The sequence below is a fragment of the Podarcis filfolensis genome, assembly GCF_964270895.1.
Source record: "Podarcis filfolensis genome assembly, chromosome: 7".
Classification (NCBI taxonomy): domain Eukaryota; kingdom Metazoa; phylum Chordata; class Lepidosauria; order Squamata; family Lacertidae; genus Podarcis; species Podarcis filfolensis.
This window is the reverse complement of record NC_139603.1, coordinates 63,229,037-63,247,492: the sequence shown is the minus strand read 5'-3', so window position 1 is coordinate 63,247,492 and position 18,456 is coordinate 63,229,037. Positions and strand designations below refer to the sequence as shown.

At 42.9% G+C, this 18,456-nt stretch overlaps 1 protein-coding gene across 1 annotated transcript; it reads right to left on the bottom strand.

Annotated features, from left to right (window-relative positions):
- Positions 1 to 550: 550 nt before the first annotated feature.
- On the bottom strand, positions 551 to 16,549 carry LOC310766805 (carbonic anhydrase 13-like). Its single transcript, XM_083623450.1, has 7 exons — positions 16,322 to 16,549; positions 10,967 to 11,164; positions 9,405 to 9,523; positions 6,685 to 6,780; positions 5,394 to 5,456; positions 3,666 to 3,821; positions 551 to 2,278 (listed from the first exon to the last, which is right to left on the bottom strand). Exons 1-7 carry the CDS (start codon positions 16,350 to 16,352, stop codon positions 2,165 to 2,167), a joined length of 777 nt encoding a protein of 258 aa, XP_083479576.1. The 5' UTR covers positions 16,353 to 16,549; the 3' UTR covers positions 551 to 2,164.
- Between the last annotated feature and the right edge of the window lie 1,907 nt (positions 16,550 to 18,456).

Sequence of the window (18,456 nt, the reverse complement as noted above, 5' to 3'; positions counted from 1 at the left end):
GGTAACAACAGATCAATATTGCTAAAATGATCCAACTTCATGATTTGTAAATGTATTGGTTAGCCTGGGCCAATCTGGTTTGTTGGCAGTGAGAACACAATCTCATGCATGCCTATGCAGAAGAAATCCCCACTGAGTTCAATCTGGCTTGCTCCTAAGTCAGTTTGCACAGGGCTGTGACCTGAGTCTTGGCATCCAGCTTATTTTGAGTTACCACAGTGAAGTGTACAATGCCACGTGTACCCTCACTTGGAAGCAAGCCCCAGTGAAATCAAGGGAGCTGACTTGCCATCCATAGGCGTGTACTGTAAAAACTTGAGTCACAAATTATTTCTGGTGTAGCAGAATCCCATTGCCATCAAGTGGAACTTACATCCAAGGAAATGTGCCCTAGGACCTTAGTGTAAGTTTTTGGCACCTGGACTCAATCCCAACTTGTTTCCATTTCCTGTGCAATTAAAAAAAAATGATTCTAACAGGCAACTGAACCTAGAGCAACATGTTGATCTATTCATGTGTGCAGAATAAAAAGAAACAAACAAATCATGAAAACGTTTGGCTCACTTGCTTTTATTTATTTCATAAATATAAAGTTGCAGAATAAACTCAATTTATTGCTAATAAATTATTAGAACATCCCCCACCATTTCTTCTAATATGAAAACATGCAATCAGTCAATTTAGCTTCACTGTTTTCCTGTCACAACGCAAACAACTTTAGAATCTTCCATGCAGCCATTCAGACAACATGAAAATATTAGGTACAACTCTGGACTGAATTATATTTGTAAATATACCATAGGCAAAGCATCATTAACATCCTGACATACAGACATGAACGTGCAATCACACACACACACACACACACACACACACACACACACACACACTGGTCCTATGAACTCATGTCTCTACTAGTAAAGGTAAATTGGAAAAAACGCCCCTGGTGACATTGCTATGTTAGCATTGCCACACCTCTTCCCCTGACACTTCATGGAGTGGGAAAATGCTGATATGATTGTCTCGTCACACTTTACCCCCAATAATTAGCGACCACGAAGATGTGGGGCAGCAGCACCCACACTTCTCCTTGTAGTATCTAACTAGGCCTCAGCTCCACATTTCGGCCACCAGAGCCTTCTGCTCCTTAAAGGTGCTTTGCTCAAAAGGCCTCAGTTCCTTTTTTAAGGCTTAAGGTATTGAAGCAGAGCTACAAGAATTCTAAGGAATTGGCAGTTTTTGAAGTAAGTGAAGATTCCTAAGTCACTATCTAAGCCACAGCTAAGTCACACTTATTCTCCAGATATGGCCTCTGGCAAGGAAGTCAGGAAATAACGTGGTCCATTTTTTCCCCTTCCAGTTTGTAGTGGGCAGGAAAAGGGGGCCTGTGGAGAATGTTTGGAGGGATGGCAGGAATCTCAGGTTCTCTATGATCAGATCCCAGCACATCTATACTATGTATTTAAGTGGGTTTGAACCTCTGTGGAATAACCACTAAGGTTTCTGCTAAAGGACACCCAGAGTTTTCATGTGGGAATGGTAGTGGTAAACCCAGGGCAAGTTGAAACGGATCCAAATGGATCACCTGGTCTAACCCTCTGCCTTAGATAGGCCACCCCACAACCAACATTCCCAACTGATATCTGTCCAAACTAGATAAGAGAGCATCACCATACCTAGCAAAACACAAGACTGGCTCAACTGCTACAGCTCTGAAAAACTCTTATTTTGCTATAACTAACTGTATCTTAACCAACCACAATACAATACCCAATCTTATTTACTACAACATAAATCCTATTCTTTTTATTGAGTCGTGAGTGTCTGTCTATCATAGTTATATAGCAACAAAACAGTATCTATTAATTATAATACCTTAGCGTATTTATGGATTGCATGCTAAAAATTAGGGGAACAATCCAGGAAGTCTGAAGCATTTTAAGGTCTGCCTATTTCACTTGAGAAACATAAGCATGGGCTTATACCTCTCCCTCAAAATACCTAGGACTTAAAAATGCTTTCTATTTACTGAAATCGGGACCTAATTAGAAGGTATCCTTAAAAAAAAAAAATCATTAAAACTTAACATAACCTATTAAAATGGGTTCCGCTTGCTAAATAGTATCAGCCATTGCTATGAATTATCCTTGCTTTTTCTCCCCCTTCAGTTTCTTCTCACTTCCCGGCCCCTTAAAGGCTGTGGCGGCCTGAAGTTTCTCAGCATGCAGAAGGCAGCTTCTCCCTCACCAGTGCAGAGGAGGTTGCGAAATTTGGCTAGCTGTGGACGAAAATGGCACAAGATTCAGCAGGGAAGTGATTCAGATGCCCAAACTCAGCCCAAAGTTAAATTACATGCATCATTTAGGTAGCCCCAATCCAAAGCATTGCCCCAATCCAAAACCTTCTGCGTGCGTCAATGATTGGGAGATTACAGAACCCCTTTGTGCTTGATGTTGTTGATTACCTTCAGTAGGAAAGTAGCTTTGTGTGCGTGTCTATCTTTGCTTGTTCAGAGACCCCTTAAATCAGTGATGGCCAAACTTGGCCCTCCAGCTGTTTTGGGACTACAATTCCCATCATCCCTAGCTAACAGGACCAGTGGTCAGTGATGATGGGAACTGTGGTCCCAAAACAGCTGGAGGGCCAAGTTTGGCCATCACTGCCTTAAATGAACTGAATAGAGAACCTACTGTAGGTGTGGCAATTCTGCCAAGAAGTTCAGACCTCATTACAGCAAGGGGACTCAGCTACATTAGTCAAGAAACAGCGTTTTGAATGTGTTATAAACATGCACCATCAGATGGCGTGTGTGAGAGAGAAAATTCTAAGCAATTTTCATAGCCTTTTATTTATTTTGTTATAACAATTTAATTTCTGACTTATTTATAGCTTTCCCCCCGTGTGCAGATCCACCCAGGAAGGCTCCACACACATCCTCCTCTGACAACACTATATGAATGTTGGAAAAGTATATGCTGCCTAAATCCATACACAGGCACAAACTTGCGGACTTCCCACAGGCATCTGGTTGGCCACTGTGGGAACAGAATTCTGAGCTAAATGGGCCTTTGGCCTGACCCAGCAGGACTCTTTGTTCTGGGCACATTATGCTGCCTTGGATCCTCTGAAGAAAAGTGGGTTATAAGAAATATTAATAAATTCATTAAATCACTCTGAACTTGTACAAATCTCGTATACATTTTAACTAATCCTCACAATTTCTGCCAGCCATGTGGAAAAGATGAGTTGGGGTGGGATTTATTTCTAATAACTATGCTTAGGCCTGCAGCCTTGAACTTTCTGGACTTTTAAAGCTGGTGGCAGGTATATTCACCTAAGATCAAGATACAGTCGTACCTTGGAAGTCGAACACAATCCATTCCGGAAGTCCGTTCCAAAACCAAAGCGTGGCTTCTGATTGGCTGCAGGAAGCTCCTGCAGCCAATCTGAAGCCCCGTCGGATGTTCAGCTTCCAAAAATAGTTCGCAAACAGGAACAGTCATTTCTGGGTTTGCGGTGTGCGGGAGCCAAAACGTCCAAGAACTAAGCCATTCAAAAATCAAGGTACACCTGTATAGTTGATTGTAAATATTCTTGTGGGTGCCATAGGCCTGGTTTTAAACTTGGAAGATGTTATTCTACAAGGCAGAGGTATTAAACCGCACCTGCTCTGAGCAAACGCTTATAGGCTCCCTGAGAATGATCCAGATGACACTTTCAAGAAGAGGAGGAGAAGTGAGGGAGCCAAGGTAAGTCCAGTAGTCCAGTGAATGGGGCAGCAGGCAGGAAGGATCAAAGTTGGTGAACCTGTGCTGTTTACCCTGCGGAGAGAAAGAAGTGAGCAAAAACCGTCATGCGCCATTTCCTATCTAGCTTATTGCTTTTTGAACAGGGAGCTGCGCTAGTCTGCTGCAGCACAAATAACTTGGTGTCTTGCAGCACCGTAAAGAAGAACAATTTCTGGGGGAAGTGGGGGGAAACCTTTAGGCAATGCTTTCTAAAGGTAAGAACTATTTGTCATCAGAAAAGACTGCCTTGGGAGGTGATGAGCTCACTTTTGCTGGAGGCATTTGCAGAGAAGATGGAGGGCCACCTGTCAGACATTGAGCAAAGGGTTCAACTATGGACTCATCTAGTAAAAGGTAAAGGGACCCCTGACCATTAGGTCCAGTCATGACCAACTCTGGGGTTGCAGCGTTCATCTCGCTTTATTGGCCGAGGGAGCCGGCGTACAGCTTCCGGGTCATGTGGCCAGCATGACTACGCCGCTTCTGGCGAACCAGAGGAGCACACGGAAACGCCATTTACCTTCCCGCCGGAGCGGTACCTATTTATCTACTTGCACTTTGACGTGCTTTCGAACTGCTAGGTTGGCAGGAGCAGGGACCGAGCAACGGGAGCTCACCCCGTTGCAGGGATTCGAACTGCCGACCTTCTGATCAGCAAGTCCTAGGCTCTGTGGTTTAACCCACAGCGCCACCTGCGTCCCATGGACTCATCTACACGGCTGCAAATAAAACATTTTAAGTGTGTTTTAAGTGCAATATACAATGTGACACTAGATGGTGATGGTGAGCCTTATGGAAAATTCGATGTCTTTTTAAAAACGCTTTAAGAAAAAGCATTTTCAGAACGTATTTTAAATGTGTGTAGATTCCACCTTAAGCGAGAGTCCCTTTCAACTTTAAAGTTCTATAATTCTATGAGATGAGTCAAGAGATTCAAGTTAAGCCTTCGTAATAACGCAACATGCAGAATATGCTTGAACGGCTAAACATGGCAGGTTTTCTGCATGTGTGCCCTGTTCATGAAGCAGGGGAAGCATCGTGGGTCTGCCTCTTGTTTCAAAGAACAAGGAATTGGATATAGCCAGCAGAGGCTCCATGAGCACCAGAGTGTTCCTATAGCTATGTTGAATGCTGACATATGTTTTGATCTGATGGTTGGCTTATTCTTCATTTTTTTATTTTATGTTTTAAATAGCTGTTTTTAACTGGTAATTTTATTGTCGCGTTGTTGTCCCTCCCAAAAAATAAACTGCTTTGAGGTTTTATTACAATCAAGCAGTACATAAATATTGTGAAATAAATAAAGAAATACACTGAAGAACGTTGTGGGCTGTGGAAAACACCGAGAGCAGTATTCAGCTGTCTTGCTCCATCAACCTAAGGATTTCCTGTTGCGCAATGGGACTTCTCCCTTCTCCCCACTCTGTACATGCCCTGCAACTCTCCTCTAGGGGGCTCAGGGAACCCTCAAAAAACAGTTTTAGGGGGCATTCAGGGGAAGGAGAAGTGGGGTTTGGAAGTTCAGTCGCATAAGTGGAAATCCTTGTGCTGACAGGGTTACTTGGTGCTGCATTGGATATAAGCCCAAATTTAGAATTACCTTACCTTAATTTTGATGGCGTCCAAATGGTCTGTGATTTTCTTCAGCTGCGAGTTGCATTCACCCACCTGTAAATACAGGGAGGCTTACAGATTTGTAATTTTTCATTTTGTTGATTCTTATATTTATTAACTGCTTTCTCGTCAAAATGCTCAAAGCAGTGTAGAAGGTTTAAAAACCATATTAAAAAACGCCTTTTTAAAAAAGTCGAGAAGCATGAACAATTAAATATGGAAACATTTCCAAAATATTACTTAGTCCTTCTTGGAACATGTGTCAGTTATTAATTTTTTTAATCATTGAATCATACTAAAAGTTGAAGTTCTGTGAACCTTTGAAAAAAAACTTTAAACAGCAGTTGCTGGTGGGTCAGGGTCACAACTGCAGGGAGAACCGTTAATTCTTTCTTCCTGTGCCACACACCTGACACGCCCCCTCCCCCAACCAATGATGCTGTTAGTTGTGAGAAGCAAACTTCTATTGATGCAAAAAGGAACTTCACTCCAGGTCAAACATCAGCTTCAAGGGAGGGGATTATTTGTTGGGGCTGAGCTCCAAGAAGAGTTATCCCTCTTCTCTACAGTTCCAATCCTGGTGTCGTCGTCCCCCAATTATGTTTATTTCTGTATTTTTGAAACAATTGATGCATTTGGCATTGCATGTAGTTTGGCTCATAGCTTCCCTTTACATTTAACTTTAATGTTTCCAAGCACAATTCAAAGTGTTGATGCTGGCCTTTAAAGTAAGGTTACCAGATTTTTTTTCAGTGAATATGGGGATACTTTTCAACTTCAGTCGGAATGGATGGATTTTGTCAGGGGCTGATTTGTAAATTCGGGGACTGTCCCCGGGAAATGGGGACATCTGGTAACCTTACTTTAAAGCCCTAAACAGCCTCGGTCCAGTATACCTGAAGGAGCATCTCCACCCCCAGCATTCTACCCGGACACTGAGGTCCAGCACCAAGGGCCTTCTGGCGGTTCCCTCACTGTGAGAAGCAAAGTCACAGGGAATCAGGCAGAGGGCCTTCTTGGTAGTGGCGCCCATCCTGTGGAATGCCCTCCCATTAGATGTCAAAGAAATAAGCAACTATCTGACTTTTAGAGGACATCTGAAGGCAGCCCTGTTTAGGGAGCTTTTTAATGTCTGATATTTTATCATGTTTTTTAATATTATGTTGGGGGCCGCCCAGAGTGGCTGGGGAAACCTAGCCAGATGGGCAGGGCATAAATAATAAATTATTATTATTATTATTATTATTATATACATTTAATCCCCCTATTCAAAACCTCTCACCTGTAAGAAAACAGCCATGACTGCTAATCCATCTGCCTGGCCAGCAGCCTCCACAAAACTGGCATATTTGTCTGCGTTCCAATGGACCACGTGGAGCTAGAAAGCAAGACATGTACTACCATCAATCATCACTTTACTGAAGCCAGACAACTTTCCATAATATCTCACGAGGAGTATTTGGGACTAGTTTAAAACTTTTTTTGTTTTTACAAGCCATCTTGAGGTATGAAGTCCTTTGGAAGCTCCATGCTTCTTGGTCCAAAGCTCTGAAGATCCGTTCTAGCCAGTCCTAGTCTTGGCCATTAAAAAAAAAGCAATGAAACAGTCTCTGGCCTATTCACATGCCAGCCCTGCCCACTAGGCCATGTTCCCCACCCTCATTTTCCCCTCGACAGGAATCCTCAGATATACACGCTGGATTTGAGGGCTTACACAAGGTCCTTGGCTTCTATGGAAGTGCAAATGAGTAAAATATATGAATTCTGACTGCTCGGTTCATTAAATCATTCCGTATTCTGGAACGTAAAGGTGTCTCAAAACACTCGCACTTTTAAAAAGCTGGACGGCACAACTTTTTTAAAAAATTATGCATGTTACAAAGAGGAAACAAATGCTTTCGGTCGGAATGGCTTTTATTGTAATGGAAAACAACAAACGAGAAAGGACACAAGTAAAATCTGAAACACTGTGGGGGAGGCCCATTCCCAATGGCTTGTGACTTCTCTTTTAAAGGATGTATGTATCTTGTCTTACCACCGCTTCTGCACCACAGCTTGTTGGAGAAATCTTTTAAGGCCTGTTTCTTGTGTGAATCACCACCATCATCAACATCATTGGCACTCCCGTACGGCAGCCCGCTGGAGAAACCTGGATCCAGTGGACAGGCCATCCCAGCTAAGTGGGACCTTGAATCCATTATCCTGTTGAGTTCATCTGCCAGGGGAAGTTGTGTCGTCTTCTTTGACCGCAGAGCAGCTCTTTCTTCTTGCATGTGCCAGTTTGGCAGAGGTGCATTCTTGCATTAAAGAGCCTTTTTCTTCTTCTTGATGGAACTAAGCACTGCAATCTGCCACCTAGCCACTGATCCTTCGGAAGTCTCTCCACCTGTATAGTTATGCCTGGTTCTGTCTCAATTCTAGGGTCCTTTCTCCAAAACCAGAAGGGTTTCTCGATTGGTTCTTGAAGATGTTTATAACCAGCAGTGGGAAACCTTTTTAGACTGACTAAAGATTCCTAGATATTGCCTCTTTCCATTTGGTTTCTTAGATGGAACTTATTTTTTTGTTTTCCAGCTATATGTTTGTTTTGGAACATATTGTTTTCTAAGCACCTCTTATTAATTCTTTATATTCCAAATCACCTGGTTCCTGTGGAAAACATAAGTCTTTAAACACTGCAAATGTCATTTCCCACCCCCCCAAATTTATTTCCCCCACTGATTTTAGCCACTCAACATATTTCCCCACTTTTCTCTATTTCACTAAGGACATTGCTTCTCTCTGTCTTCAGCACTTGCATTAAAGTACTTCCATTTCGGGTTACCATTCCATTAAAAATAAATAAATAACTGAACTCTTAAAAGTTTGCATCTTAATGTTAGTTAAACAGAAGCCCATTTACACTTTTTTAAGGTGGGGGAATCAATATTCCAAAGTGTTAAGTTACGAATAACGGCTTTTGCACGACAAGTTCCATTCCAAACACTGAAACAACTAAATGTCAGAGGAAGCAAAAATATTGAACACCCTGGTGCAGGGAAACCTTGATGTATCAAAAGTTTCAATGTGCACCTGAAGCTCCTTCACTTGGAAGTAATTCCTTGTTCATTTCAATGAAGGCAGCAGATACAAGTGTATATTCTTTTGAATAGAGCGGCCAACGCATCTAAATTACAGTGTGTGCATCAGAGTACACGATACCTTGATACTTAGTGTTTTCTGCACACAAGTGCTATAACCACAATGGATTCAATCATGCCCATGTTGCTTTAGGGCATTTCCTGTTTATTGGAATGCTACTATTTTCTCAGCTTGTTTACAAGAATCCGACTAATGTTTTAGAATAAAATGAATTCCCACAGAAGCAATGGCAAAATGTAAACATTTCTGCTTTTCTGTTCTGTGGCCTTCAGCAATAAACATACAAGACGGCCAACTCTCCGAGGACTGCCACACTTTATACAGCGGGTATGTCCTCCTTGTTTAGCACATGTACATGCAATGGATACTGCAACACTTGAAAGGGAAATGAGCATCCAGGCATACTGCAGACATGTGCTAGGAAGCCAAAGCATAGTGCAGCTCCTCCATGGGGATCCATGTGTGCTTACTGTGATGCGTCTTCCTTCAAATATTAAGTGTCCACCGATATGTGGCAAACAGTGAAATTATATATGCTGTGTAACGAGTGAAGCAGCCCCCATTAGTCAGCATAATTTATAGAAACTTTTCTGTGCAGTATACAAATGAAAGGCAGATTGGTAATACAGCTGGATGCCTTTTCCAGAAATGATAAGAGGCAGATTCTAGGGGAGTTGGGGGGGGGGGGGAGAGAGAGAGCAGTCCTGGTGAAGCATAATGAGATTTACAACTGTAAACGAATGGTCTTTCCATTGCAGAAATCACTTCGACATGTTAAAACAGGCCTGCTTATCAAAGAACGGCTGTAAAGATGCAGTCAGTACATCACAACTATTCATATAGTTCAGTGGAGTCTTTTACCTCTGCCGCAAATTTTGTCCCATCCACTGCATGCTCAGAGCCAATGTCATCACTGGGCCCCCAATGGAAGTGAATTTGCCGCAGCCTATAGTTTCCAATGAGTGGACCCCCACTCAGCACTATAAATATAAAAATGAAGGGTAGCATTGTTAGAATACCGGGAACCGAAGGGAAACATGACATTTCCTTGTCACTGCCAAAGGGCCAAAACAAACAGGATGTGAAAGAAGTGCGACTGGCTATCCCAATTTTAAAGTAGTTGCAGGGAAACTCTGATTTTGACCAGAGTCACAGCACTGGAGAAGGGCTTTAACCCCCACCCCACCCCACTTCCCTGGATCTAAATCCTCCATCTCCACAACAGAAAATGCAGGCAACATACAAAGGTGGGGAGCAATTTAGATCTGAAACATGTTGCTGGGAGAACTGGTTAGCTTGCCGTCTTCCAGAACTACTTCTCTGACCAAAACTGGGGACACAGCACAAGGCTACAGTTTCCCTGTAAATTCCCTGTTTCTCCTGGAAATTGCTGGACTACATGGATCTTTGGGTTGAATTCAGTAAGGCAGTTCTTAGAATTTCTGCACAGGTGTGTGTATATATTTTCTCTTCTAATACTAGCAGCAGAACTTTCTGTATAAATAAGTTTGCCCATCTGCTATGAAAATGTTTTTTTTAATACTGAGATCTTCCACTACTGAACATAATAACATCTGAAATTAGCAGGTAATCACTTGACTTGCTGTTTCAATCCCCCTGCCCCTTAATCTTCTGATTTTGGGGGAATGAGCTTAGGGCCGGGACATAACTTGCTAACTGACTACAGGCAAAAGTGGAAACAAGAAATCTGAACTGCTCACATGAAATCAGACCTACGATCAGAAACAAAGGCTCCAACTATGCTGCAGACTAAATGAAAGCTGTGTTTGGAAGAGGAATTTTGCCAATTTAAACAGGGTTTGGTGGGGGGTAACTATTCAGCTCTCTTGCTGTGTATAAGACTGAAATATCTGCAAACAGAATGAGGCTAGGGTGTTTGAACTCTGATAAATTCAGATAGATGCAATTGTGGATGTTATGAGAATTCTAAGAAAATCTTAAACAATAGGCCTAGCTCGCAAGTAACTTTAAACCATAGTTAAAATAAACTATGGTTTCTGGTGAAATGAGCAGTGTGCTGGTACATGAGGCTTGTATCACTAGTGTTTTGCTCCTCCTAAAGTCCTGTCTGTCCTTGGTAAGTGGAAACAAATCAGAAACCTTGCTTTGTGTTATGTTGGTTTACCTCTGGTGGTTTACCAGACTTGCAAACCAGGCCTATCAATTGCAACATTTCCTCAAACAAACAATGAGTTCTGATTTTATGTCATGCCAAGCCAGTCTCTGGTTAGTTTCATCCCCAGAGCACAGAAGGCAGGAGCGAAATGTGATCTTTTTCCCATTCACAGCAAATCATAGTTTAAAGTGCCATGCAAACCAGACGACGTAATGTTATTTCACCTCAGGAAATACTGAGAACCGCCCTAAAACGAAAGCAGAATGAAATCTACCACAAAACAAACCTGATTTATTTTCAGTGTCATCGAATTCCACACTGGTTGAGTGTCCATTGTTGAGTATAACTTTAGCGGAGGAAGGGTCATAGTTAGGGTAGAGAGGACGCAGAGTGGGGTCATATTTGGTCGTCTCAGTTCGGATATCAATGGGAGATTGACGGTCTCCAGTCGCGAGAGGGAAAAGTTCCTTCCAGCGAGAAGGCCCTAGAATGTATTGCAGTAGAAAAAGGTGTTCATTAAAATGCATTCCAGGCAGCCCGAGAAACAAAGGAATTGTCGTGAGAAAGTAATCACAAGAACCTACCTGGATTTTCTTATTTTTTTTTCTTAAAAAATATTATTCAGATAATTAGAAATGGATGGATCTAAAGGGATGGAAAGTACACCGCTCAGTTGTCTTTGGTGAGCTATAAGGCAGCTCTCTCTACATAAATAGGTCTTAATTCTAATATGAATTAAATACCCAAGGATGCGGGTTAGAACCCTCGGGTGGGTCATTTTCTGCCTACTTCCAGGCATTCTGGTCATTAGGAATGCAGCAGGCACCTGAAATTGACACACATGCAATAGATTCAGAGAACATTTCCCCACGAGCTGATTAATGTGCAATTGACACATCTAAAATGCTTCATACTGGTTCCATTCCTATATGGGACAGCTGCATATTCCTGCATCGCAGGGGGACTGAACTAGATTGTCCTCATGGTCCCTTCCAACTCTACAATTCTATGGTACCTTCTGAAGTGGTGCAATCAATTCAGCTACCATCTCAGATCTATGACATTGTTACATAGCCACAGTTGACCAGGCCTCCAGCCGTTTGGTGGCGTTAACTCACATAATACATGCATATTTTAAATGACAGGGCTGAAAACCAATTTCCCAGGCTAGAGTTCAGTTTATTCGAAGGTGCCAGCCTTTGAAAGAAAAAAAAAGAAAAAGAAGTTCTTAGAATATTTACACTTAAATTAATTTTATGCCATTTAATCTGCCACAGCTATCTTCCAAGAATCTTGGAAACTGGTGAAGGGGTTAGACAGCTCTGTATTAAACAACCCTCCCCAGTTCATAAAACTGCAGTTCTCCCAATTCTTTGGGGGAAGGGAAATAATGGTTAAACCACAGATACACCATCATATGCTAATACATTTTTAGGTGCTGGGGTGACCAGCCCTGGAGATTTGTCCAATTTTGCATGTTAATGCATAATGTAACATTCTAAAGAACAACAACAACAAAATGCCAGCAGGGATGGTAGGAGAATCAGTTCTAGTTATTAGCTTCCTTTTATTCAAGAATTCTTCATAAGGGGGGAATAGCTCCAGTGTAGCCTCATATCCTTAATACTGTCAGGAATGCTTTTGGTGAAACTTAGGGTATACACCTCCTCTGCTATCCTACCGGTGGCTTCCAGCTCCTTAGAATGTTTTTGAAGATTATAAGCAGCCTTCTGCAGATCTGCCCGTCAGTTTCCAAGTGATCTACCAGTGTGCAAATAAAAAACGCCAATATTGATTCATCACCACAGATTTCCAGGGATCTTTGCTTTAATCCTAGCTGCAGGTCTCTAGCACCAAAATGTTCCTGCCCTCCCAATACTGTTGGGGGGGGGGAGCATGAAAGTTAACCAAAAAAATTGTTTTCACTTCATTTTAGCAGTATGAATAATAGTACTGAATATTTGCGTAGCACATTTCAGTTGTCCATTGTCCTTTATCTACATTAACTCAGAAATCCTTACAACAGCTTTGTAAGGTAGGCAAGTATTTTTAGCTCAAGACTGCAGGCAAAGGGTTGAGGCTGGCTTACTTACTGAAGGCAACCTACTGAGTCCGACAAGATAACATCTTGACCCACTCTGGGCCTCTAATTCTTGGAAAACACCATCACACCTAATGTTATCTGGGATGCACAGTTTGTTCGACGTCAGACATGTTTCTGTCTCACCAAGATTATCTGTCCCGCAGGCTTTCAAACTGTGTTTCTTGCCATATGTGGTATGTCAAATTATAGCCCCAAAATGGGTCGGCTACACAATTACTTGAAAGATTTTTCAGCTTATAGAATCACTTTAGCATATAGCACCAAAAGCACCATTTGCAAAGTAACGTTCCTACCACTGTAAATTTTAACCAACTTTTCAACTGTGCAACTTGTAAGTTAATTAAGCCTGCACAAGACTTGTAAATTGGCTTTTGTTCATGGAAAACAAGGCAGCATTAATTTCATGCCATCTGATTTAGAGTTCAATCTTGTGCATGCTTTGTTCAGAAGTTGAGTCCTACTGTGTGCATATAGCAGGAGTTCTTAAGCAGTGTGGGGATTACACTACCCAGGTCATTTGGTGACGCTGTGGTCTAAACCACTGAGCCTCTTGGGCTTGCCAATCAGAAGGCCAGTGGTTCGAATCCCCGTGACGGGGTGAGCTCCCGTTGCTCTGTCCCAGCTCCTGCCAACCTAGCAGTTTGAAAGCACACCAGTGCAAGTAGATAAATAAGTACCGCTGCGGCAGGAAAGTAAACAGTGTTTCCATGCGCTCTGCTTTCTGTCAGGTGTTCCGTTACGACAGAAGCGGTTTAGTCATGCTGGCCACATGACCCGGAAAGCTGTCTGTGGACAAATGCTGGCTCCCTCGGCCCGAAAGTGAGATGAGCGCCACAACCCCATAGTCGCCTTAACCGTCCAGGGGTCCTTTACCTTTGCAATTTAAAGTTTGAAAGCTACTCATCTCTGTTACCGTGCCACCCTTCTCTGTAGTAATGAACATTTTATCACCTGTTAACCACAGATGTGGAGTAGAATATATGTTTTAAAAAAACCTATTGAAGACTATTCTAGTTGTAAGGAAATGATCTGGTATTTCCAGTTCAGAACTCTTCTTTGTTTTCAACACACAGCACAGCTTGTAGTAGTACCACATCAGCCAAAGTTCCCCAGATCTCCAGTGCACTCACATAGATTCTTGAAACCGGGGGTTCCAATGCGCAACTAGAACATTCCACACATTTTGAAACAGAAAACACATGGGGTATCCATTCAACATTTGGTATTCACACTAAAGCCCTGCATGTCACTAACACTGCTTGATGTTTGCCAGTCATCTATTTAGTTTGCAGAGGAGGTACCTTGCTAAAGTATCATATATTATTAAGAAGACATACAATAAATCATTTGGCGCTCTACCATATGCAGCAGAACACAAAGCTGTGCCGTTGTATCTTCAATATGTGTCTTGCTAAACAGACCTCATCCATCCTTCTGTTGTATCAAGATTAGGCAACTGCAACCCAATACAGCATAGAGAGCTTTTAACAGTACAATCCTATACGTCCAGTACAATCAGAAGCAAATCCCATTGAGTTCAATGGGATTTACTACCAAGTAGGTGAGTACAGGATTGCAGAAGGTAAGGCTGAACCATTCCATTTACTAAGTTGCCTTGCCAGGTACATATGGACTAAGAAGTGCTGGTTTTAAAGTGGCATTATTAGTTAGATTATGTTTATTCCATAAGGTAGAACAAGTATCAAAAGTCAGAGATGTCCCCCAGCTGATTAACTGAGCCTCCAGAAATTTAGGGAATGCAAAGATGTATTCAGCTTGGAGGGATTAAGGGATACATCACAAAACAAGGTTGTTTTGGTGCAGAAGGAAATATGTAAGCTGCACCCTAATTGTAAAAGTTGATTATTGGCTCACACCTTTCTCTAGCACGAGATGCTGTATTTTATATGCTATATTTTATACAAGATCCCTGATCCCAAAGAACCATGAGTTCAGTAGAATTCTCCAACTCCTGCTGTTCTACACTTTCCCCTCTCTAAATCCAGAGATTCCCTATAATATACTTTGAAAATCTGAATAGAGAGCTGCATTGACTGCATAGGGAACCTCTGGATTTAAGATTCTGGGAGGAGAAAGTGTGGGACATCAGTAGCTGGAGGGGAAAGCCATATGAAAGAGGGAGAATTAAAGGAAGCATGAGGGGTATAGAAAAGTCCATAGACTGCATTTGCAAGCAGAAATGGGGAATGCACACAGAGACACCATGAAATTTAAAAAAGCTGAGTTCTGCAACTGCTCTGTTTTATTTTTCATTGTTGCTTTAATCCTTGTTCCCCATTCCTCACTTTGATCTTTAACCATTTTTTTTTAGTGTGCAGTATTAATTAAAGTAGAATTTAAGTTTAGAACTCCTTCACTCTATGGCATCGCCGCAAATCACTTGGGTGGTTCAACACCTCTGAATGCTTCATACAGGTTTGTGTTCAAGTTAAGTCCTACTGAATTCAACAGGGCTTATGCCCAAGTAATGGGGTTAGGACTGCTGCCTAAATCGCTCTAAAACATGAAGGCAAAATTCATACTGGCTAGAATGCACGTTTGGTTTCCCTCCTGCTTTCTGACATGAACAACATTCACAAATAACACAAAGAATCAGAGTTGAAATACATGTGCTTTTGAGTGTCACAGAGAAAAGGTCTCATGTGTAGACTGCCCTAGCACAGATGTCAGAAGTTTTACAGAGTTATAGAGTCCTTTATAGAAGCGGAATAAACACTGTGGAAAGTAATGTTAGTTCAGAAAATATTATTAATGCAATACACAAAAAGGGAAAAAAGAAACCAATTCATGTTAAACCACCACTGCCTTGCATCTGATTTAGCAATCTCTCTCTCTCTCTCTCTCTCTCTCTCTCTCTCTCTCTCTCTCTCTCTCTCTATATATATATATATATGCCTTCCTTGCCCCCCCCCCAAAAATACTACAAATCAGCTGCTGTTTTAAGTTTTGCATGCCTTGTTATCAATTAAGAAGTTCCCCGTTATCTCCCAGAAGCAGCAAAGCTTAAAAAATCCCTAGTTTAAACCCCATTTCAAAGCGTTAATTTGTTTGGCAAATTGTGATTAACAGCACCTACTAGAGATCAACCCCTCTCCCACCTCCACTTGCCTACAACCGCCTAACTTGCAAACAAATCCCAGTACTGTACAGCAACACGCCCTGGATCGAGATGCACGTGCGGTGGAACTGGCCCCACCGCACTTAAAAAGTTGTCCATGCCTTCTAACTCACTTATTGCACGGACTTTGCATGTCGCCAAGACCCGAATTAAAAACAAAGATCTGCCAGTGTTTCTCAACCTGTGGGTCCCCAGATGTTGTTGGACTACAACTCCCAACATTCCTAGCCAGCATGACCAGTGGTCAGGGATGATGGGAGTTGTAGTCCAACATCTGGGGACCCATAGGTTGAGAACCACTGTACGCCCCCTCACCCCTCCGTCACTACACCCCCCTCCCGTCCTGCTCTGATTGCCCCAGAGAGCCAGCAGCAGCAGCAGCAGCTCTCCCCCCTCACCGTTGTGCTCATCGTATCCCCAGTGCATCATGGCTAGTCCCCTAACGGGATGCTCTGGCTGGTGCCGCGGCAGCAGGGGCGCAGAGAGGCGGACGCTCCACGAGGCAGGGACCAAGCGCGCCCAAGGCGGCCCCGCGGCGCCTTCTTATGCTCCGCGCGCCCTGCAGCGCCGCGCTTGGCCGTCAGGGGACCCAAGCGAGGGCGTCGCGGCGCCACCCTCGGGAGCCCAGTCACTGGAGAAGACGCGCAAGGCGCAGGTTGTGTCGCCTTGCCTGACCCTCTCTGCTCATGTATTAGAAAGCATTTCGAGACCGATCCTCAGCAGCTTTACTCAGAGGTTAGCCCCGCACAAGCCTGCTGGATCAGGACCAGCATCCTGTTCTTACGGTGACCGACTAGACGCGTGTAGGAAGCCTGCAAACTGGACGGGTGCACGGCAGCACTCGGCCCGCCTGCGATTCCCAGGAACTGGGATTCAGAGGCATGGTTCCTGCTGCAGTGGTAGCAGAACGTAGCTAGTCGTCCTAGCTAGTAGCCCAACGAGTTACTTCCTTGTAAGATGCGCAATGGATTAGGAACGTCGGGAGGGATTCGTGCTGGAGCAGCTCCCAAATATATCTAGGCCAGCTCTGCCCACCCCGCCCCTCCTCGCTCCCGTGCATTTGGGAGGATTTCCAGCGGGGTAGCCCTGCAGTGCGATCTGATCGGGAGTAAGCCCCACTGAGTTCTGTAGGACTTGCTTCTGTGTAGACACTGCAATCCTCCTAAACAGGAATATTATGAGTAAGTAGGGACTAGAGAGGGGGCTGTTAGTGAAACATCAGATCAGTCCGAGCCACAGCTAGCTCAATAGTTGCACGATTGAGATGTATACAAGCCACATGGTAGGCTCAGTAGTCGCGCCAGCCCTGTGGAACACCTTCCTGTCAGATGTCAAAGTGATAAATAATTATAAGACATTCCGTAGACATCTAAAGGCAGTCCTGAATTGGGACACTTTTAATGTGTGATGTTCTGTTTTGTTGTTGTTGTATTTATGTATATTTTGTTGGAAGCTGCCCAGAGCTGCTAGGGCAACTTCTTCTTCTTCTTCTTCTTCTTCTTCTTCTTCTTCTTCTTCTTCTTCTTCTTCTTCTTCTTCTTCTCTACTACTACTACTACTACTACTGCTATTGTTATTATATAGAAAAGTGGCAGAGCCATTAGGAGCTTATCAGCAATTCAACGATGAAAGTATTAGTGCTCCTTTAGTTTTAAAAAAATCCTAGGGGAGGGATTGAAGGGAAGTGTGTATTATTTTCATGTTTGGTTTATTGTATAGTTTGCATTACTAAAAACGCAAATAAAGACATTTAAAAAACTGTAGCTTTTAAAAATGACATCTGTTTGGACTAATCACTTGAAACTTTCCATACATGATCTGCCTGGTGAGCTCCTCTATAAATGTGCCAGATTTCAAACCAATCAAGATTGCCACAGCTATAGCAAGTTAGCTTTGCTAAAAATTGAATATCATTCTTATACATATATTTCTTTCCAGTTCTGCTGAATATGTTTCAGGGAACATTATCACTTCATGTACGCTGCAAGTGAGGCATAGCAGGTGGTGGCATGAAGTCATTCTCAACTGAAAATAGGGCAATTAGTCAGCCCCTAAGCATAAACAAAGGTGTCCCACAATTTCATCATCCGAAGGATAATGTTTTGGGTCATCATGGGCAGGGATTCCAGGCCATGCCTGGAAAAGTAATCACACACAATTTGGGCAGAACTAAAACCAGGGTAGTGTGCAGTAGCTCCACTTCCATTAAAAAATAAATAAATCAGACTTGCTTTTCCCTCTTACATTCCTTTCCTTACCTGTGGCAACCCCAGAGTCAGCCCAAGACCTTTGGATGTCCTTCTACCATAGAAGAAGTCAACTGACCAGAGAACTGAATCTTCAATACTCATTCTGGTCAGTGACCAAAATAAATCAATTCATTTGTTCATACTTCAATAGCAGTGACAGCACAGCATCCTTTACCACACCTGAAAGAAGCAAGCTAGCTTAGGGGCTGAAGCACTCATAACTCTGTTGCCATCAACACTGCACCACCAGCACCTGTCCCTCAGTTTCTGCCACCCAAGGCAGC